The sequence below is a fragment of the Pundamilia nyererei genome, unplaced genomic scaffold (genome assembly GCF_000239375.1).
Source record: "Pundamilia nyererei isolate P.nyererei 1_Seehausen unplaced genomic scaffold, PunNye1.0 scaffold00002, whole genome shotgun sequence".
Taxonomy (NCBI): Eukaryota; Metazoa; Chordata; class Actinopteri; order Cichliformes; family Cichlidae; genus Pundamilia; species Pundamilia nyererei.
Window position 1 is genome coordinate 1,787,845 of NW_005187403.1, and position 23,769 is coordinate 1,811,613.

Sequence of the window (23,769 nt, forward strand, 5' to 3'; positions counted from 1 at the left end):
GCTTACATGTCAAACGCTAGTTTATTTTTGCAGCAGAACTGTAACAAAAGGCAATAAAAATGGTCTATAAGCACATTTTATAAAACATTTTCTTCAAGAAACAATTATGTCACCCCCCCCTCCCCCCATTTCGGCTGAAGAGTAAATATACCCTGTTCTCTAAATTAACCACGTGCCTAAAGGTGAGGCAGGGGGTTGTTTGAACAGTAAGTGGTGTTTCATCAGGTCCCCATTACTGTGATAGCATTATGCATAATTCACGTGGGGCTTTAAAGGACCCCTGGAGTCACAGCATGGCCTCTTGGGAGTTATGAAGGCTCGTTCTGCAGAGTCAAAAATTATACAATGTTGGTATGATGGAGATAGAGAGAGGAGAGAGAGAGACTAGGAAGCAGAAAGGAAGAGAGGGAGATGGACCGTGGCCAATGATCAGCAAGCAGAATAGCTAAAGTAGAGAGATAGAAGAGATTTCATAAAGGCTACTCATCACAGGCCGATAATGCGACCATGTCACCGAGGACGATCGGAGAAATAAAGCCGGATATGAAGCAAGAGGTGATGAAGAGCCGCCAGGTGGTTTAGACCATCTATTCATTTTATTCATTAGTCCGGGTCATTTGATGGAAGCGCCGGCGGGGAGAACGGGTTATCGGGAAGCTTTAGATCATAGCCTGAAACACATTTTGTCCTCAATATGAAGTCGAAGTCCAAAATCCGCCAATAGCGGGAGCTTGGGAACAAAACCGAATTCGTAGGTCGCATGTTTTAAATAATTATCTACATCTCACGTTTTCCCTCCCTTGATGTTCTCAAACGGAGGTGTGTGGAGAACAGAGCGATTCGACCCTGCAGCCGATGCCCGGAGAAAAAAGCAGCCTGTGTGCAGGCAGCTGTGGACAACAGGAAGGTGGTACCCACGAGTCGGTGTTTATTATCTGGGATCTGACTCCGGAGGCGCGTCGCTGAGGTATGGGCTGCGCTCCCAGTATCCACGTCTCTCAGAGCGGGGTGATCTACTGCCGAGACTCAGACGAATCCAACTCCCCCCATCAGACCACCACCATCTCTCAGGGCAACGCAACCACGCTCCACGGGCTCTTCATCAAGACCGATGCGGCCGAGACCATCCCTTCCGTCATCACCTACCAGAGTCGGCACTCGCGCAACAACTCGTGCCGGGATCGCAAGGAGAACAGCGGAGGGCACATCCGCATCGAGGCCGAGACGCAGACCAGCCACACCAGCGTCAAGGTACAGTGGCTGTGACAGAACCGAACATGGGTGTGCTGGCATATGGTCACCGCATCAGCAGAGTCGTGAGTGAAAAGCGCACTTGCGAGAGGGCCATTGTTGTTGTTGTTTGTTAGTTGATGAGGCCCAAACCTGTGGGTCCGGGATTAGAAATCTGGCTGCAGTTCATTCAATCCCTCCTCATTAACTCGCCCTGTGTCAAGCCATGCCTGCAGCCAGCCATGTGTGTAACAATGATGATAATTGAATGTATGACATATGACAGTGGCCTTACTAAAGGATCTGGTGTAGGCAGGGTGTTATGCTGCATAATTGCATTTTAATGCACAAAATGTGTTAATCTTAAGAATGAGCTTACATGTTGACTGAGGACTCTGTAGCAGTGTGTAACACAGTAAGAAGATAAGGGCATTTTAAGTTTCTATTGAAGAGTACCTGCAGAAGATGGACCATATTTGTGTTTAGTATTTCTTTATAACACGTGTTTGCACCACACTCCACTTCATTGCATCCACAGGAGAGTTATAATTGCTCATAAATGCATTACTAAGCACTTATACATGATTACATATGTACTTTGCAGTGTGTTATGAAACCATGTTCTATATAAGTACTACAGAGTTTTAAAGGCAAGAGTTACCAGAAGTTTTTACTTTACAAAAAAACCCAAACTCGGGTCTAGCTTTCCCTGAAATCCCCACTTAGCGTGTTTCTCGCCATCAGCCATCTCTTGTAGTCTAAATCTGTGCTATAAGAAAAGCTTGTTTGCAGGCTTTTGTTTATTATCTCTGAGTACAGCCCCAAAGCTCCAGGCAGAGGTTCCCGGAAGCAGACAAAGACGTGAAATGAGCAACTGTACATGCAGTGGGTCAGTACTTCAGCAACAAAATGCAAAGTGTGTTTCAGATTGCCTAAAGTCAGAGGATCAGCTCAGATTTGATAACTTTGGTTTATATCCTTTATATCAACCCCATTTATGACACTGTTTGCTTTAAGATGTGTAAAAACCTATTAAATCGTGGAAAAAAGAATTAATTGCTATTAATTTAATGTGATAATCTGTAATGCAGGAGTCATTTCAAAGTTTTCAGAGAACACTTTTTTAAAAATAAACAAAATTTTTTATACTGAAAAAAATGGTAAGCGGCTCACTTAATGAACATATTGCAGATAACCACATGTGATAACCACATGAAAACTGAGACAAAACTGAGCACAGCGCTGCTCTGCTCTGCTTAGCAGTTTTCAAATCTTTTCATGAAGTTCGTGTGCTTTTTACTTGATGAAGGATTTCTCTCATGAGGAAGCATGTGAACAGATACTTCTTCATATTTATGATCAAACCCCAGAGGATATAACTGTGTTTTGCTAAGAAGTAGTCTAGCAGATGATCGTGTCATCAGACTCTGAGAATACATTAACCCATTCAGGCCTGGCTGAGATTCAGAGACTTTTATCTCTGAGGCTAGCATGGTTCCAGTTGTTTTTGATTGTTCATATTAAAAAGCTTTTAAATTGTCCTTATTTCACATTTGTGGATAGTCTGTAACACTTTTCATTCATTTTTCCTGATATTTGTCTTGTCTGCTCCTAATATGGAAGAAATTTGGCACGCGTGAAACGACAAGACATCGATATGACATGAGTCATTCCCACGAATGAAAACATTTAGTCACCTTAACCTAGACTTCTTGCCAGGAGCTGGAATTATAGCAAACAGTTTGGTAACATTTAGGTTCAGCAGTTGAGTACTTTTTATAGATTTGTGTCATGAGTGTAGCTCAGACAGTGTGTGTGTGTCCTGGTTTGTCAGCAGTTCCTTACCGCTCTCTCTCAGTACCCCTCTCCATGACTGAGACAGGATCAATGATGCCATTTATTATTAAAGCCATCTGCCTTACCCTGCAGGATCTTGATCATCTGACATAGTGTTGATCATGCTCCTGTGTGTGTGTGTGTGTGTGTGTGTGTGTGTGTGTGTGTGTGTGTGTGTGTGTGTGTGTGTGTGCATGTTTATATACACCAGTCATTTGTTTACCCCTCTGGTCAGTACGTCAGGAGTGTGAACAGTCACATGTAAAGAACCGGTACTGGTTTCCCCACAGGGCTTTATGCCAAGGCGCTGATTTAAAAAAGGAATACACCAACAAAAGCATGAATTGGCAGATTCTCACAATCAGCCAGACACATTTTGTTTAGAACACAGACTGTATTTAAAAGATGGAAGTAATTTTTGTGACGTGACCCACTGGTTCCTGGAGTCTGCAGCTCCTCTTTGTTGGTGCTGATGGTTTCTGAGGTCACAAGGGACCATATTCAGACCATAGGGTGAAGTGCAAAATTATCAGCTTATGCTAGCAAACTTGGTTAGCAAGGTGCATCTGCATTACACAGACTCACATTTCTGCTTATACTGCAGAGAAACAAACTTAAATACCGGAATCCCAGTCTTTGTTTCAGACAGCACGCATGTTATTTGTTAGATAATTTCATTAAAAATGCTCAAATCAGCGCAAACACTCTAAAGACGGCTAGTTCATTAGTACGTTATGGTTGTCAGTGTTGCTCATGCAAATGTCAACTTGCATAATAGCAGATGCTAACACATTTGGTGTTGTTTCGGCACCTAGTTTAGTTTCGGTAACCCAGTGTTAGAGGCTGGGTTAGAGACACAAATGTACAAATAAGTTTGTCTTTACTAGCATTTAATAACACTTCAGGGTAGGGGAATAAAGATTGTCCGATGACAGAAAGGGAGTGTGCCACATCAGTTGGAAAAGATGAGACGTTCTGAAGAAAACTGCAGAAAATCCCACGTACCTCAAGCACTGCATTTCTGCAGGTTGATGTCACAGTTGGCATCCACAATGACCAACACAACAATCATAACCGCGACTATAGAGACTTTAATTAGAGGACATGAGCCATAGCAGATACGATCTACCCATATTAGCACTCCTGTTAAAAAAGAGGCCATGCCTCTAACTCTAGGCCTTAATTGTTAATTATATATTATTTAATGAATTCTATATTGTTGGAGCAAATCGGCTTTAGAGGCCAAAAACCTTTGTACCAGTCTATGCATTATTTACATGTTATAACGTGATAGTCCCTGGGAATTGACTCATATTTAACAAGTCCAACGTGGATTAAACATGCAAAAATTCAGCAATGATAAAGTTCTGTGTTCTTAAAAAATAAAATAAACCAGACCAAACCCAGTTAACACAATTCATGCCAGTTTGTAGAAGGTCTATTTTAAGTTTTTTCTTTGGCAAACAACAGTGAGAGCAGGATTGGAACAGAATGTTGCTGCTGGTAATACATAAAGTTGTAGGTCAGCAACAAACAGACCAGTGCTGTGATGAGAAGATACACCATATAATTTGTGAAGATGCAATTTATTCACAAGTCAGCATATCTAATAAACAGACAAAACACATAATAACCAAGAAAATGTTTATCATATAAATTGTGAGACTGGATCCATTATACTTTGTTTCATTGGCTTTCCAGATTGTAATTTTGATTTACACATGACAACTGTGCAAGTATGCACACCAAACCAAAGCTAAGCATACACAAACCTCACGTCCTTAGTAAAGCATCAAAACCAAAGCAAGAGCCCTACAAGCATTAGAGTCCCTCCTCCTCTCTAATTACTCTTTAACTCAGATTATTGATTTCATTTAAACACATCAGTGATGTCTTGCATAACAGTAAGAAGTAACAATGTAACAATTTATTTTGCTATTAAGGAGAACTCGTACATCCACTGCAAGCTTTGTGTTCTCTTTTTATTTTAGGTATGAGCCTGTTTTTCACACTAAAAAACAACTTTTTTTGCCATAAATATAAGATTAAAAACATAAAAATATATAATATAACATATATATAAAATATAAGATTAAAAACATTCAAATGAGCTTTTTGTTTGGATGGGGGGTGGGAAACCTATGTCAATGTTTTACACAGCACTGATGCAGCAGTGAATTTTTTAGCTGTTTGTAAGGATGACAGCACTGAACAAGTGAATCGTAAAGTCACAGATGGGAAAGGCCCATGGACATCCTAATGCAGAGGTTCAAGAAGAAGAATTCAACAGAAGCCTGCATTACAAAGCAGGATTAGGGGCTTAGCGAGCCAACTTCAGTTTTAACCCTGGGTTTTCTGTGTTACCAAGGTGGGTGCATCGTCACAGTAACACATTTAGCCGACTCGTGAAGAGGTTTTGCTTGAGATAAGAGATCATCGCATACAAAACCACATCAAATTGGCCAGTCAGTTCTCTGGCACATAGTCTCACCATTCCTGAAGTTAGCCTACTTGCCAGTTCTTCTCATCTTTCCTTCGTTGATTTGAGTAGAATCACACAATAATACAGCACTTTTATTATACACATACAAACACACTAGCACAGCACTGCTATGGCTGTCTTGCTCTGGGTCTGCACTATGTGATCAGTCTCTTCATATTTTTCTAATATAGTTTTTCTTTATTTACAAAATATGCTGCTCTGCTGCAGTTAGACTTATCATGTTTGTAAGTGGTCATATGTAGTTATGTATTTGCATGCTCTTGTAGCTAGATTAGGTAACCCTAAGTTGATATATTGGGTTTAGTTTTCTAAGGTTTTCCATGTCAGAATATAATAAAAATCATCTTAAATCTTATAGATACTAAATAATAGTCACAAAGTATTGTAGTGTCATTATTTATTTAACAAAAGCTGAGCCAAAATGTAGAAACTATGAAAACTAACTACACCGCGTGATTCATTTGCTTGTAGAACCACCTTTAGAAGAATAGCTTGAAGTAACTTGAAGTAGTTTTTCTCTGTATGACTTCATCAGTCTTTCATATCACCATGGAGGAATTTTGGCCAACTCTGATTTACAACATTGCTTCAGTTCATTGAGGTTTATGGACTTTCATTTATGCACAGCTTTCTTTTTTGATCAGGCTCAGCTCTAGATTCTGACTGGGCCATTGCAGCATTGTGATTCTTTTCTTTTCCAGTTATTCTGTTACAGATTTTCTGGTGTTTCTTGGGATAATTGTCCTATTGCACGAAGCCTTTTTGGCTGAGCTTTAGCTGTTGGAAAGATGGGCTCACATTTGACTCTAGAATGCCTCTAGAGGAGTTTATGGTCAACTCAATGACTGCAAGGTGCACAGGAGCTGTGAATGCAAAACAAGCCCACACCATCATCATAATTAACACTGTTTGTGCTAATATGCTGTGTTTGGTTTTCACCAATCATGTGCTGCCATGTTATTTTTAAGAGGGAAGAGGCTTTCTTCTGGCAACCCTCCAAAACAAGCCATACTTGTCAAGTGTTTTTCTAATTGTACTGTCTGGCTTATTTGTACTGAACTTTAACATTTCACATGCTAACTGAGGCCTGTAGAGTCTGACATGTAGCTCTCAGGATTTCTGAGCATTGGGATCAATTTGCTGGTACATCCAGTCAGCGGATTATTAGGAACTTGAATGTGTTCCACTTGTGAAGAATCTTTCTTTGTCTAGAATCATGGACTTCAAATTGTTTGGAAATTACTTTTAATCCTTACCAGACTGATGGGCAGCATACATTCCTTTTTTAAGTTCATCGGTAATTTATCTTCTCCTTGGCACTGTGTTAACACACACCTGAATGCTTCAGGCCAGTAAACTACCTATACTTCTGTTTTTGTAGAGGAGCTCTCCCTTGCTGATGATCAGTTAATCAAGTGCATTTAATTGCAAGATGAAGCAGTGAGGGTGTACTTAGCTTTTCTGTGTTATTTATTTAGTTTTTTTCTATGGTGACTGAGCAGTACCAGGAACAATCATGCTTAAATACTGAAATTGAGTTTCCCTTGCCAAATGGTAAACGACTGTATTTTTTACTCCACATAAAGTTGACTGAAAGCTCCTCCTGCTTGACACCTACAGGATGATGCAGGACTTAGGTTGGGATCCCAATCCACTCATGTAAGTTGGAGAGTAACACTACAATAGCAACCTCCTTAAGTCCCAGCATATAAATAGGAACAGAATAAACTAAACAGTTCGCAGTTACATTGCAGCTGAAACAGGGTGAATGTCGATACTGTAATATTTACAGCTCCAGTCAAATTGGACTCCTCAGTCAACATGGCGTGAAAAGTGTTGGACTCAACCCGACTCAACCTTAAGGCAAATACCTAGATCGTTACATAGAGGCCGAGCATACTGAGAAGCTTTGATTTTGACCGATTTCTTCAAATGCTGTTCTGTGTGGCAGCTCTTTGAGTGCCAACCTGCTTCCTAACAATGACTAGATTAACATGTAATGTTTAACTTATTCCCTGACATTAACTAATAACATTGACAATTCTAATAAAAATATCTTAGCATGTTTTCAAAATGCTATATTATGCAAACCAAACATGATAAATCCAGAAACGTGATCAAGAGCTGTTATTCTCTACAGTTCTACAGTTTGCTGTTACTTGTAGGATGAACCTAACATCTAAAGGTAGCAGTCAAGAAGTTTGTTCAGACGACAGCTTTAAGCCACGTCAAAATATCAGACTCTCACTGTAAGCTTATCATTGACTTCATGCTGTGGACAGAAGTCTAACAGATAAGACAGAGGCCGACCTCAAGTCCATGTAGACATTCTAAGAAGGCCACTTCAGTGCAGATAAGGTGAGGCCTTGTTGCAAGGACTGTGATTCATGCAGACACCAAGGCCTGGTGTTAACAATGATGAGGAACCTAATTCGATAAGCGCCAAGTGCTTGGTATTTATCTGGCAATATACAAAATGAAAATCCAAAACATTTCTTTATTGGTTTCGATAAACTTGAAAGTGACATAATGCATAGAAGCAGAAAAAAAGATTTATCCCTGCTCTGAAGGACACAGTAACGTCATTCTGTATCACTTCTGATTTCTAAACAGTCTGACTTTCAACAAAAGAGCCACTCATAAGGTCGAATCTACACGAGAAATTCCCCCGCTTTGTCATTACTCAAAACAATTACACTCTGGCCCGTAAGCTTTTCTGTTCTCTAGCCATGCTGTAAACTAGCTAGTCATCTTCATAATCTAACATCAACAGAGAAAACACCTTCAAAGGACCACATCAAACATACACTAAGTTTGTTACGTTTATTGCATTCTGGGGAATAAACTGTTCAATTAAATGTGCTGCGAAATGTTTGATGGTCCTTCACAATGAAAGCAATGTTTGATCTGTATCATAACAATGTGTGTACAGTATATGCAATGACATTATATACGTGGCCTCAGGAAACAATTAAGGGGTTATTTATACAGCACCTTTCAAAGCCAACATTACAAAGTGCTTCACAAAAACAAAGACTGAAATTACTCCAAGATGAAGGCAGCTCCAACATTCAGAAGTTTGTAATTAGTCGAAGATCTAAGTCATAGGCTTAAAAACCGAAGCCATTTTTAAGGGCGGTGGGAAGGAAGGGCTGTGTGACGTGAAATATTAGGTTTGTGTGTTGTATGTTACTTTGTGGTATAATTAATTTAGCAAAATGTGTGAAAAAACAAAAATAAAACAAAAACCAATAAACCGTCCCTTTTCAGGGGATTTTTGTTTTGTTTTGTTTTCCATTTTTGCTTGGAAGAAAAGAGACTCAAATGATTATTCATATTAACTATTTGTATACTTATCTATCTACTGCTGAGTTGTTCTGAATTTTGTGAACACTGGTGTCATGTTTTAAAATGCCAAATCAAACACTATATACAGAACCACTGCATATTGACTGTCAACTGGAGAGTATAACATCACATTTTGGGGTGGCTGTAGCTCAGGAGGTGGAGCAGGTCATCTACTGATTGGAAGGTTGGTGGTTTGATCCCTGTCTCCCACTTGTCTGCATGCCAAATATCCTTGGGTAGTTAGTAAGCGCTTAAAAGCATAGGTGGGTGAATGTGGTATGTTGTGTAGAGCGCTTTGAGTACTCCGGGAGAGTAGAAAAACGCTATATAAGAATCACTCAATGTACATTTTCATGAAAATCAAAAGAGATTGGATTTTTAAAAGCACATAAAAAATAATAGTCACTTTGTGTGTGACGATGCTTGTGCAAAGTGTTGTTCAGATTGGCTCGCCCATTAAGGAGGAGATAGGGTACATATACTACATGTACATATACAATTATAATAAGTTATACTCTGTAGTTTTTTGTTTGTTTGTTTTCCAGAGTTACAGATATCCTTGAAAGCTCACTTAAAACGTAACCAGCAATTCAGTACAGCAAAGTAGCTTATTTGTCCATTGTGATCATAGATACTAGCATACACTATATGGGTCACACGTCTTAATCTTTGAATTCATGTGTTTTTAGTCCCATTGCTACAGTTAGTCAAAGACCTGTCCGTGCAGTCTGCCTTTCAAAACATTTTGAAAGAATGGTTTGTTCTAAAGAGCTCGCTGAATTTGAGTGTGGTGCTATAATAGGATTCCACCATTGCAACAAATCAGTTTCTTCAAGTTCTTCAAGAAATCAAGTTTCTTCACTCCTAGATATCCTGCAATTAAGTGTAAATGGTAATTTTAGTTTGGGAACCACAGCAACTGCCAAGTGTCAGAACACAGAAAGTTACAGAGCGAGGTCATTGAGTGACTGTTTAATATTGCTAATTTTTGCTATTACACTATTGTTTCCACTGTAATCGCCATAATAAAATGTTATGAAAATGTGATATGTGTTTAAATACTGTAGATCAATAAATCTTTAAACCCCTATTATTCATTTGTGTAATCAACAAACATTGTTTCTTAATTTCTTTACATCGCATGAGGTAGTGGGACATGCAGCATAATTCGGCAATTAATTATGGCCTGAATCAATAAACAGAAATGACTTGATTATTTTTTTTGTTAATTTGTGTTGTACTGTACGTTGTACAGCAGCAGCATCCTTTTACAGTGTTTAGCTCTGTTTACAAAGAACATATTACTGTAATTTAGTGTATTTTTGTGCCATTTTGTTAAAGTGTATCTTTGCAGTATATTTTGCGACTTGTTGCTGTAACAGTGTAGTGTGTAAAAGTAGATTATGATTTTTTTTAAAGATTTTAACAGAGCAAAAGTTCTGTACAGGAGCTATACAAGAAGATTGTCCTAAAACGACCTGCCTGATTTCTGACAGCTGCTGGTAGTATGGGACATTTAATTAAAACCAGTAATTTCTTTTATCTTGTTCTTGAGAAAAGGCTTATATGGCTTGTTTCACAAACCTGGACATGACAACTGAATACTTTATAAAGAAGAGTGAAAAACTTTTACCTTACCTTTCTGCCAGGACACTGGCTGCACGATATAATTCAACTTGTATTACAGCTCCATTACATTGAGACTGAGCTTAAATAAACATATTATGCTGTAGTTGCCTGGCTCTTTTCAGTTCAGTGACTTTGAGAATCCACTGTTCCCTCTCTGTCATTCTACATATCTGCTGGTGTTGGATTCAAACAAAAAACAGATGATACAAATTATGTTCTTTGAAAACAAATTTTGTCTCATGTCATGGTTAATGGGCCTCTTTTAATACTCCATAAAGCATTAGGTCAGTCAATCTTTCAACCAAGTTTAATTTATAAGCCATCGGCATCAACTTTATTTATTTTTTTCATTTTGTGTTAGCTAGGTTGTTGGTTTTCAGCTGCTGTGGATATACAAGAAAGCTTTCATAGTCTCATTTATACCTGTTATTTTAACACGAAGAAGCATCTGTCTCTGCACTCGATCCAAAGTCTTCTTTCACTTACTTCCTCTTAATGTCTATTCGTGAGGACTCTGTCAGCTATTCTGAGAAGAGATGGTCCCCAATGATGGCTTTCCTTAACACTTCTTCCATCATCTTCTAACTAACTTAGCTGACTGATCCTTCTCCAAATTGATCTCTCAGCACTGGTTAACAGTCCCATTTCTACTGCCTTCCTTCCTGTTCTGTTTCACATCTGGCTGTATCGTCCTCAAGTAAAACAAAATTGCTCGTATACTCAAGAAACCAACACTCAAACCCAATTATATATTTTGAAACTGGGCTTCTTGTTGTCACTGAAGCACTAAACAATGACTCATTCCCCTCAGTCTTCTTATAACTACGTTTATGCTTTTAACACCGAGCCACCAGATGCTCTGAGTCTTTCCTACCAACTCTGTTGGGTCATTTCTTACTTGGTTGACCTTGTTTCTTTGTCCTGTTAGACCACACTATGTAGATAGTGATCCCTGCTCAGCTTTCCAGAAATGTCTTTGTGCTTAGACACAAACATCTCTGATGTAAGGACCACAAGTGTGAGACAACACAGTCCTGCATGTCTGCAATGTTAAGTTTAATCCACGTATGACTTTTTACAGGTGCTTTACAGTAACAGCGACTAGTTCTCTTCTTACTGTGAAGCAGAAAAATCACAAAGCACTTTGCACACCTGCTTTGCATTTGCTGGAAAATGACAGAACTTCACCAAGTTATTACTGAGAAAAAAATTAAACATATTGTCTCCACTATATTACAATCAGGCATTCCATATATAACGCTGTCTCCCTCTCTCTCTGTCTGTGCACATGCTTTATTATTTTTTCAAGTTAGTAGTTTTGCTTTAGTTGAAAATGCACATGCTCTTGTGCATGAGTAAACTGTGGTACAAAGCTCACTTTATATCTGTGTGTCATTTGCAAGACAACATGGGACAATGGGTGTTTTTCTGTGTGGGTTTTTAGGGGCGGTTTTTTCAGCCTACGTGGCTCAGAGGTGAAACAGTGCTGGACTTTATACATATGAGGCTGAAAAGGTTCAGGAGCACTAAATGGAAATATGCAAAGATGGGTTAATGTGTGCCCAATAGACTGCATTTAAAAGAAAAGAGATAGAAGAATATGCAATGGATGTAGCATCCAGCCAGTGTGGAAGTGACCAACTCAGATGTAATGTAAAGACACAGTTATCTGTTGGTTGGTGCTGAGCAACAGACTAGAAAAACTAGAGTGTAAACTTCACACAGCAGCCTATGATATTAGTCAGAGATGCTAATTTTGCTGCATTTTAACATAGATGTTAAAACCTCAAGTGGCTATTTGACAAATTGTCATTTTTGCCACTTCCCCATTCGTTTCAGTTTTCAGTCCTGGAAGTCGCTGTTTGCTTTAATAAAATTAAGCTTCTTATATTTCAAGTGCTGTACCAGAAGTCTTGATGTTTGTGATAGTGGCTTCTTGAAATGTGGGCAGAAATATGTTCAGCTTCAAGCCTAAGCACCACTGACAAATAATGCTGTAATGATGGGTGGTTAAGTCATCGACTGCTGCCCGCCTCACTGCTTTAGTCATACAATTTGTATGACTGCGAGTAGAGTTTGTGTATAGCATGCGTTATTATGGCACTGGTGCTTCTTGTGGAATTAACAGACATCCTCCTCCCACTCTTTCTCCATCTCTCTCTCTGTTTACGTGTAGAAAGAGTACAAGCTTCTCTCCATGGGGAGGGGAATTTTAATACTGAGTGTTTAAAAGTCTGTGTTTATGAACACTTTAGCAGCAAAAGGCATTCAATAACAAGTTCCATTTTTAATGAGAAAAAAAGCCACTAATACAAAGAAATAAATAAATAACTAGGTATTGCACACATGTTGGCCACTATGATACAGTATGATATGGTGCACTGCTGACTCAATGTGTATTTTGAAGTGTGGTGTAAGCATGTGTGTGCATGCATATGCTCAAGAGATGCACATGTAGCTGAGTTGCTTATTCACATCAGAGTGACGCATGTGCTTAAGGAGCCTGCTGAAGCTGTCCAGACAAGCTGCAAAAACACACGCACACACATATAGAGCGCAGAATGTGATGCTCCTGCAGTGGGATTATCAGGTAAACCTGTGAGTTCAATCTGCGGCTGGTGGTTAATACCTTCTAAAGAAGTTTGTAGCGGGCGGCTCCATTCTGGATTGGTGTTGTGGCATGAAAATATGCGTGTCTGCAGCATAGAAGAGTCATCACAAAATCTGTAGTTAAGGCTCCAGACATACAGATATTTGTTGTAGATTTAAAAGGCTATTTGTTATCCTGTTTGACTTCACGCATCTGGCTTGTAAGAGGAAGTACTTGGCTTGTTGCACTGGGGACTGAACGTGGGTGGTAAGGAAGACGATTAAAGTTTGTGAAGTGCAGCGGGGGCAGACAGGTTGTGGAAGCAAAAGCAATATGCTAATATGCTGCTGGACATTAATGGTAAAATGGTAAGAAATATTCACAGCTTTTTGCTCTGTCTGTATTTTTTTTTAAGTGAGTGATTTATCCAATCTCAGTGCTGTCATGTTTCTTCAACAGGTTTCAGCTACAGAAGAATGTGTAGGACCCATGAGATTGTCTCAAGAGCCAATTCAGGTAAGAGTAAGACAGCCCGTTGGGTCATGTTCATATCTAATGTTTAAGAACAACTGATGAGTGCAGTTTATGGCACCAAATTTCCACCCCCCCATAAGTGTAATTTAGTCTCCTAGATCAACAAAACGGATTCAAAATGTACTATGAATTCCCTGTTTGTGTCCAGTTGGAATTTCTATATGCAACTTCATTTAAAACAGGGAAAAACAAATACACTGCCTATGCTACTTATGTCATTTATACTGCTTATAGTTTATATCACATTAGGACTTCTTCAGATTTTATCCCAGAAAAAAATCCTTCCATCTCTACTAAAGGACAAGAATACTTTTGCAGATAGATTTTTATTCGTAAAGTGACTTTATCCACAGTGTGGTTAACAGTATTTGCTGTGATAATGATTTACCTGACTAAAGTTGTTGAAGATAAATTTACTTTTTTTGATTTAAAGTAAAATATGATCTTAGCCACATAAACCCTGTTTGCCTTTGTAGTCCAAAATGTTCTTTTGTATGTCCCCGAAATAATATCTTCTATCCCATTCATTCTTGAATCAGCGCTCTAAGACATATTTGCTGTGATGTTTTCTGGATATAGTTTGCCATTTTAGATTAATTTTATGCATCTTAAATACCTGTAGACACCTTGTCTGTCCTCTGTAATTTCGGTCTAGCTAAGATTTCATCTTGCCTATCAAGAACTCGAGTAATATTGTGGGGTTAGGTAGGGTTGAGTCAGGGACTGTCTGTACTCATCTTCTGGTTAGGGATTAGGACATGTGCTAACAAGATTTATCCTTATGTAACAGAGAAAGTAAGAGCTCTCGGAGGTGACTAGCTGGTTAGATTACAAAGCATTCCTTATTCCAGCAGTTCTGCTACTTTATTAGCTGCTCGTTTATTGCTTTTATTTGATTTGCTTTGGTTTGAGCTGTGCTGCTTTGACCCATCTCCAGGGGTTTTTGAGTTCAGTTCAGCTCCCACTCCAGTGTGGTGATGTGAGAGGCCTGGCATGCCACTCGTGTTCATGCTGAGCTAAAGAATCCCACTCTATCCCTTCACCCTCCTCCTTATTTACCAAACCCAAAAGCACTATAGCTGAAATCTCTGGCAGCATGCAAGCAGGTGGTGGGACCGAGGGCTTTATTAAAAAGCCTTTTTTTGACTTCATCTCATGGCCCATAAAACCCTAAAACTGCTCTTTTAGTTTTACGTCCAACCTTCTGCTGAATCCATGACCTGAGTCGCTCCTCCTCTACTTCACTCCTTTCACAGGAACAGAGAGATGAAAAGAGAGATAAAATGTTCTGCAGCAGAGAGTTATATATTGTGGGTTTTCCTTGACATTTACTATTACTGCCTAGTGGCCCTGGAGAGTTTCAGATTTGCTACATACCTCCTCCATCAGCTTATCTAATGCTTCATGTGGTTTCACTTGTTACACACATAATTAATCATCTAAAGTGCATTGTAATTATATCGCAGATTCATGTAAAGAAAGGTAATTCTGTTGTTGAAAACTTTTGTCATTTTGTATCTTTAAACTTTTAATGCCTTTTTGTGTGTAAGCTCAACTATATAAACAACTGCAATTGCAGTTGAAGCTGTTGCTCAAATAATTCATGTGTTCATCAGCAGAATCCTTAATGGAAGGAAGTTTTATCATTGGTTTACTAAAAGTAAGAGCTTGTTAAATGTAAAAGCAATGTTTCTGTGTCTAATTAATCCTTGACAATTTTATATGTAAGTTAAAGGCATCACACCTTTGATTTGCATCTAGTTTATCGTGATATAATATGTTGGAAAACAACTCACTCATACAGACTTTGTGTCCTCTAACTTTGACATAGATTTACTTGGTTATTTATTTATCTGAAATAAGTCCTCAGACATTTATTTATTTATTGCAATTCTTTTCTTTTTAAAAGATTTTCCATGTGGATATTCAGAAAATGATAAAAATCCAGTTAAAATTGATGGCCATTAACCAAATCCTACCACAACTAGTTAGGTAAGCGGTGTTAGGATTTTGTGCTTCTTATTTTTTGTTTTCTTTAATTTATTGATAAATTTTTAAAACATGCTTATTGGAGCGCATAAAATTGTACAATGCAAAATGTAATGAGTTTGTTTTAAACTGTTTAAACTGCAGTAGTGCAATTATCATCATTAAGTCATCTTAAAATGGGACTTTAAAGTAATTTGTAATATCTCAACATAAGTAGCAGAGCTAAAATATGCCAAAGTAAAAAAAAGAAAGAAAAAAGGTTTAGACTGGAATGCTAACTGAAAGGTAATTTTTTAATGAATTCATTACTTTATAATTATATTTAAAAAGCATGAAATCAGTGTTTCATTAACAGCCTGACCTAAACACTGTCTACAATTTTCAAACTAATTCTGGGATGTGTGTGTAATGTGTACGTAGAATATGCTAAACTGGGAGGTACTCCAAAATATACATGATAAACTATGCAGGTTATAGTTTTGACATCATTCATATGAAGGAAAAAACTTTTTTAACTAACTTTCCCAACTCCCCAGATATAGTGAGGAAAGTTGCTTTTGTTATAGTCTTACATGATAGTCATCTTACACTCTTGTACTCTCTTTTTATCCCAGTAATATCTAGCTCAGTCAAAACTGTTGTTAACCGCTATTTGAGCTGCTGTTCTATCTTGTAATTACCTTGGATCTCAATAGGCGTGCACATGTGGAGTTTCTTTTGAGCCACACCTGGCAATTCTAATTTTTATCCCACATTTAAATACTGTATCACTGCACACTACAGTTTCCCTGTTCTGCAGTTTTTTATCACTTCATTTTCTAATCTTTGGGGCAGTTTCCATCATATTCATCCAAATTCTACAGAGCTTATGACCTTGTAGTGTCTTGCAACTTCCCCCATTGAGCAAAGCATTGCCAGCAAAGACTTAACCTGCTTGAGAACATGATAAAAACCTCCCCTACTTTCTCCATATCCATTGGCTAAAATCCAGAAAAATGCACATCCTGCAGTGTGTGCTTTTGCATACAAGAGTCGGGACAGGGGAACAAGGGATGATAATGCTGTGCAATCCCAAAAAAGTTGATTGTTAAAATAAAATGCTGGAAAGCTGAAAGAAAAGATTTCATTGGCCAGCCTTTGACCTGATATACAGTTAAATGGCTCAAAGGTAGTTATCCCATTGACACATCTGTTTGGAAGTCTCCCAGTGTTAAATGGCATCTGACTTGGGTGTGCAAACATGGCAGATTAACCTCTGAACTCTGAAAACAGCAGCAGCCCAGGAGGATAAGCCTCTGTGCTAGCTGAACAGTGTTTTCATGTAAACTATGAAGGCTGTGACTTAACTGTGTCATTTGGGTGGCTTGATAGGTTTAAAAACTTAAATTGTATTTTAAGGGTATTGTAACCAATTAATTGCATAAACACACATCCATTTGCCTACCACTAACAGTGAGTTGCATTTAGAGAGGCATCTAGCTCTGACAGATATGATGTTGGTGTGATGGAGAGCAACCATGTGTTTAAATATGTTTGACTGTGTGTATATTAGATGGTGGTATTAAGACCAACGGCGCCTCCTATCAGGCTTGTCATTGGTGACATATTTGGGTGGCAGGTCAGAGATGTGTGCGGTCTGTGTTGTCCCAGGGTACGCTAGGTACTGTGTGTGTGGAATTTCACATGTTAGCACCATGGTTACACAAGCCAGCACAGGATCAAAGACTGTAGATCTTTCACAGGCACTCGAAAATGGGAGCCCATTTTCTCCTCCTGTCCTCTCCTTCTGACATCGTCTTTTGGCAGTCTCACCTCTTCTTTTTCATTTTCTATTGTTTCTGTCGCCGCCTGTGAAGGACAACATATGAACACTCTGAAATGCTCTCTGCCTGAATTTACTGTGGAGAATCATGACTTGGACTCCCTTCTGCTTATTTCACCCACTCACTCATTAGCTTTCCCCTCTCTCTGCTGTGCTTCCATGCACTCTATCTGTCACTCTATCCTTTGTTGTCCTTAGAGGGAGTCAGGAGGTGATGCTGCTGCGAGGCAGAGCTGAGTACTGTTGATTCTGGCTGCAGTCCAGCTGCCTGCGTGTATATGTTGTGTTTCCTCACCACTGTACCAAAGGTGGTTGGTGTGTTCATGGTCAAAACACAGTGTGGGATCTAAAACATGTCCTCACTCTCCAGGTTTCATGTCTGTCATGATTCTGCGCTGCTCAGTTTCAGTCAAAGCAGTAATTCACCTCTTGGAGAAGGCATTACCATGACGTTTACATGATGGCGGTTATTCAGCTATTCATTTCATCCATTTTAAATTTCCCCAGTCAGAATCGGGGGGACAGGCAGGTGGAGACTCTCCTAGCATGCTTTTAACAAAAGATAGAGAGGCACCATGCACAGTTTGCCAGCTTATCTAAGGAAAGTCAAGCACACGGATGAGCACACACAATTTCCAATATTTCTCCCAAGCTGCATGCGTGTCTTGGGACTCTGGGAGGAAATCCACAAATCGCCAGAGAGAAAATTAAAACTCAACCCAGAAAAAGCATCAGAGCTGAGACTGAAAATCAAGACTGATGATGACACAGTTGACCATTTTCCCGCTGTTTATTTTTCTCAGTTTTTGATTTTACTCACATCGCTATACTAACAAAACAAATAAAGGTGGTAATACTATGTTTTACTTTACCCAGTTATGCAAGCTTTACAAATGAAGTAGGGTTTTTTAGCTTTTCGTTACATCCAGATAAACTTCCTGTTTTGTCAAGCCTACACGAACACTAAGGGAACATTATGTGCTCATTTCAAAATGAAAACCATCACTAGAGACAAATGCCCGATACATTCTTATATATTACTTTCTCAGAAATGTTAAAATTCGATTTCTGTGCATCTATGAATATACTCCTTAGGGCTCATTATTAGACCTCAAGGGAACAACCATTTCAGGGGCCAAACAGATAGATGTTCCCAAGCAAAGTCTCTCTAGGATCTTTGTTCTTCCCGTGCCGAGAGGCTGTTTTTCTGATTTCCTGTTACGGTCCAAAAACATGCATGTTAGGGTAATTGGTGGTTCTAAAATTAGATGTAGGTGTGGATGTGAAAAGGCAGCCTCCATGTGTTCGTCCTGTGATGAACTGCCGACCTCTGTGGACTGTACCTTACATTTTGTTGCATGTCGCCTGTAAAAGGCTCCTGAGATAGACCCCAAGATTAAGATACAAAATTGACACCAGAGGTCCAAGACCAGCCCCTGCAGTGTGCAAACCACCAGATTATAAATACCCTGAAAGAGGGTACAGTGGTAAGACTTAAGAGGTTACTGCCCCCATGACATGCCATCACTAAGGCTATCCCTAAAGGTACAATAACACACTTATTTTATGAGTAATGCATGTTAAAGGTAATAAATTGTTTCTGTTTTTTTAGCCGTTTCTCTATGTACTGTCATGTTTCGTAGCCTTGTAATATAATGATAATAAGATATAGATTGTTCTTAGCAAAAGACAAGAAACAACCAGGCTGGATTTCATAAAATTTGTTGACATTTTAAGCACAGGCAAAGGAAGGAGCTGTTTTTGGTTCCAGTAAGAATAACATTAGGCAGCGATCCTGATGCGAGCAGTATTTCGTGCTTTTTGGTTTCTTCATTAGGGTGGGGCCTCTCTGTTTGCCATTTACATGTTCTACATGTTTCTTCCCACAGTCCAAAGATATGCATGGTAGATTAAGTGGTGATTTGGATTTAAAACGGTGGATTTGAGCGTAATAATTTTGCATTACGTCAACATAAGGCTGTTTAATTTTTCTTTCATGCAGCCAGTTACTTACTTACTCCATAAACAGTGCATTATGTTAATCTACAAAAAGGGAGGAGTGGATATAATTTAAGCCAGAATTTGTACCTGTTGCTATTCACTGATACATGTCAGTAGCCTCATTTGTCCTGTAACCTTGTGAAAAATGTAACCGGCACATAAAATGTTCTTGGTCTGCTGTTCTGAATAGTGTCCTGTCTGAGTAGTAGACAAAGTGAAATATCTATTTTATAATTATCCCAGCAATAGAAGTACTCTCTTACCCCCATGCCCATTTCCTTGTCTCTCTCCAGGTCTTGCTCGTGTTTGCAAAGGAGGACAGCCAAAGTGATGCCTTCTGGTGGGCCTGTGACCGCGCTGGTTTCAGGTGCAACATTGCACGGACGCCTGAGTCTGCTGTTGAATGTTTCCTAGACAAGCACCATGAGATAATAATCATTGATGGACGTCACTCACGCTATTTTGAGCCTGAAGCTGTTTGCCGGTGAGTGAAGTCTTTCTGACCAGAGTCACTGGTTCTATATTTTCTGTAATTTCTCTATTTTCACTTCAGTGAATGTTTTGAGAGTGTTTCCTCCCAGCAGCTGGGAGAAGACATTTTAGGAAGTAATTTGGTGTTGTATTACATATTTAAGAGTATATTGATACTTCTTTAATGTTTGGAAACCATCTCCTTAAACTGAAAAAGAAAAAAATACTAGCAAAGAAATGATTTAACCAAATCCACATCTTTTTGCACGTAATCATGTGCAATATATAGATCAAACTACATCAGTCAAAAGTTATAGCAAGGAGCAGTGAGTACTGAAGCTCCTATAGCTTTGGGACTCTGTTGTGAAGAACTGGTTGGTGCCATCTGGTGTTCACTGAAAGCAACACAGAAGTCTACAACTTGAAACCTGATGCTCCAAGTTATATTTACAGATTTCTTTATTCAGTTTTTCTCCAAAAGGAAGTACAAGATATTTGACTTCCCAAGTCATAGAAAGCCATAGTTGAGCAGGCACTAAAGTGAGTCTGCACTTTGCTGACATGAAATCAGCCAAAAGCCTGAAAAAGCTTTTTTTGCCCATTTGTCCAAAGTGGCCGTGGCTGTGCTGGCAGCTTTTCAAAAGTATATGCGCCTGCGAAATGATCCCGTTCACTCCCAGTCCTGTGCCAGATGTTAAATCCTTACTGCTCATAGAGTTGTGTGCATTTGTTTATTCATTTACTTATTTATTTACTGAGAACGACCTGTAGTCCTGTGTTCTAGATACATAAATAACATGACTTTCAGGTTTTCAAGTCAGCTTATTCTTTGTTTTAATAAATAAATCGAAGCTGGATGTTCCTTCGATTTTTTGGCATCTATTTAAAGAAAAACTTTATTCCATATTATTTTTAGCCAAGACAACTGACTACTACTTATGTGTTTGATTTAGTTTTCCTCCAGACCTTTTAGTTATTGGCCTATAGTAAAAAGCTGTGCCCATATATTTTCTTGTGATTTATTTTAAGTGCTTCGTTATTTCCTCAAGTAAAGGAACAGATCCATTTATCTCCCCTGTCTCCAGAATACCACAGTTTGGCAACTCCTCCCTGTTTCCTCCTTCGCTCCTTTCCTCAATGTGTTTTTTTTTTGTTTTTTTTTTTTTTGCCTTTTCCACCTCCCGTCCTTATCCACCATGAGGATCTCTTCCATAATCCATTCCTTCTGTTCCTGCTTTCATTCTCTAACACTGCATACTCATTCCTCCTCCACCTCCTGGCCCCTTTCCCTTACGCTTTGCCAGTGGCCTTGTGGCTTTGTGGCCAATCCTCTGAGGTACATGTTTGGTTTGGTGTTTCTGTGTAAAACGCAGAAATGTTCTGTCCTCCTTTTGAGGCAATGACATCAACCCCCAAATCTGTCCACATGTTTGTCCTGTACATGAGTCCAAGCCACTTTTCCTGAACTCCTGCTGACTTTGTATCTGTATTTGTGTTATTTTCAGGATGATCCGTGCCACAAAGCCCTCTGAAAACACAGTTATTCTAGCTGTTGTGCCACAAAAGTAAGTCTGAGTTAATCTTCTTTGTAAATTTTAATATTCTGTGTTAATAATTAATTAGAAAATTATTCACATAAGACTTTAAGGTCTTTAAGGCTCAACTTCAAAACAAACTTCAGATGTTTACAGTATCCCATTAGTATGGATGCCTTTGAATGGGGTAGTCTTTCAAAGGCATTTTATCTTACTATGTTGGGTTCATGTACAGCATTACACTTTTTTTAACCATATTAAGCGACCATGAACTCTATCAGGTTCATTTTTTAACTAGACTTTTAATTTGAAAATCAGCACATCAACCGATTATTCCAACACTTTCCCAAAAAAAGTTATTCCTCAAAATATTTTCATATATTTTTATATAATTCTCTTAAAATCTGCAAGGTCAACAGCAACCTGTCTACGGTTATGGTTGGATGGTGGATTTTATTTTAGTCACATGGTAAACAGACAAATTTTCAGTTGCGAGATGATGTTATAATTTAGTATAACTTTTTGATTTTAAGATTGTTTGTTCAAAATAGAAGAAATGTCTATTAAAAAAGGATGGGTATCAACCAAATGCAAGAACTTTTTTTTTTTCAATAATATGACTTTGCTGTTGAAAATCTTCTTGTCTCCTCACCCTCAACCCAGTCACGGCAGATGGCTCCGCCCCCCTGAGCCTGGTTCAGCCGGAGGCTTCTTCCTGTTAAAAGGGAGTTTTTTTTACCACTGTTGCCAAGTGCTTGCTCATAGGGGGTTGTCAGATTTTGGGGATTTTCTCTATATTATTGTAGAGTCTTTACCTTACATTGCAAACTCCATTGAAACAATTGTTATTTTCAATTGGTGCTGTTCATTTTGGATGCAATCACTCATATTAAAAAAAAGTTGACTGACTTTTGAGAGTTTAAACTGCACAGTTTTCCATTCATTGTTTGAGCAGACCACTCCAAGCATGATTTTGAAAAATGATTGTGGTTGCAGATGGTAATCATTCTTTTCTGTCACTGTATAGACCGTCTGACCAAGAAGAGCCATCTGTTCTTCCTCTCCTCTGCGCTGGATTTAGCAGAGTACGTCCAACAACTTTTGCCTGTGCTTGTGACTTTGTTTATATCAGATGCAGCCCTCAATGTGTTATGCTTGTTTCTCCTTGAGGCGTTTCATTGATCATCTAAAGGTTTTAAACACTTAAACAGCAGCGTGTTGCCAGTTTTGAAAGAGGCACTTATTGTCCATGTTTTTTAATGGTGTGAAAATGACGTTGGAGGTTTCAATACGATTTGCTACTGACTCATTCAATCTTTCCACCCCCTTTCTCTCCTTCAAATGTCACTTAACCTTGTTTGGCCTCCAGAGGTTTGTGGAGAACAACAGTGTGTCAGCATGCTATAATGAGCTCATACAGATGGAGCATGGAGAGGTGCGCTGCCAGTTCAAACTCAGGTACAAGTGGAGGGCAAAGACACATAGATCATATCATGCAATTATGTGAACATGCACAGACATATACTGTGTAAGTGTTCTTTGGTACTGACTTTCCTAATTCTTAGGCTGGTGGCTTTATTCATCCACAGGGCTTGTAATTCCATCTTCACTGCCTTGGAGCACTGCCAAGAAGCTGTGGAGATCACCAGTGAGGACCACATAATACAGGTAAACATATTACACACCTTCCAACGCAGCAAAAGCTTTTCTTTAAATCACAAAGCTAGTGATAGTCAGTATTTATGTAATATCTGTGGCTTTCATCCTCAAGTAGTTAATCCAAAAAAACTGTGTATGACTTTAATACCTTTACATATAAACTGTGTCTCTCTTAGTTTTTGTCTTGGTCGCGGCAATTGTGAAATAAATAGAAACACAACAAAGCATCACATTTACAGATTTTACATACATTAACAACAATGTGCTACATAAAAAAGTCGAAGTCGAGTCACCGCAAAACAGCATGTACCTCCTTATAGACAGATTATCCTTTCCCCCTCTGTATGGGGAAGAGGTGATCAGGGAAATTTAGACATAAGAGGACAATAAGAAAAATATACAACTTTTTCTTTTACTCTAACAGTTTTGTGGTTATTTCACAGTACGTGAATCCAGCATTTGAACGGATGATGGGCTATCACAAAGGGGAATTGATCGGGAAAGAACTGACTGAACTTCCCAAGAGTGACAAGAACAGAGCTGATCTGCTGGACACCATCAACAACTGTATCAAAAAAGGAAAGGTCAGTCCTGTACCCATTCATCTCCATCCAACCTATCT

The 23,769-nt window shown here is 38.9% G+C and overlaps 1 protein-coding gene across 2 annotated transcripts in view; it reads left to right on the plus strand.

The window, feature by feature from the left end:
* Positions 1 to 331: 331 nt before the first annotated feature.
* Positions 332 to 23,769, plus strand: part of pde8b (phosphodiesterase 8B) — a 45,672-nt gene continuing 22,234 nt past the window's right edge. The window contains exons 1-8 of one of the 2 annotated variants that reach the window (XM_005720100.2): positions 332 to 1,251; positions 13,596 to 13,652; positions 19,776 to 19,966; positions 21,459 to 21,518; positions 22,516 to 22,573; positions 22,858 to 22,946; positions 23,078 to 23,156; positions 23,591 to 23,731. In XM_005720100.2, coding sequence (XP_005720157.1) covers positions 970 to 1,251; positions 13,596 to 13,652; positions 19,776 to 19,966; positions 21,459 to 21,518; positions 22,516 to 22,573; positions 22,858 to 22,946; positions 23,078 to 23,156; positions 23,591 to 23,731 — 957 coding nt within the window. In that variant the 5' untranslated portion in view covers positions 332 to 969. Of the gene's footprint in view, positions 1,252 to 13,088; positions 13,505 to 13,595; positions 13,653 to 19,775; positions 19,967 to 21,458; positions 21,519 to 22,515; positions 22,574 to 22,857; positions 22,947 to 23,077; positions 23,157 to 23,590; positions 23,732 to 23,769 lie in introns of those variants that run through there. The other variant, XM_005720101.1, reaches the window with a different exon arrangement.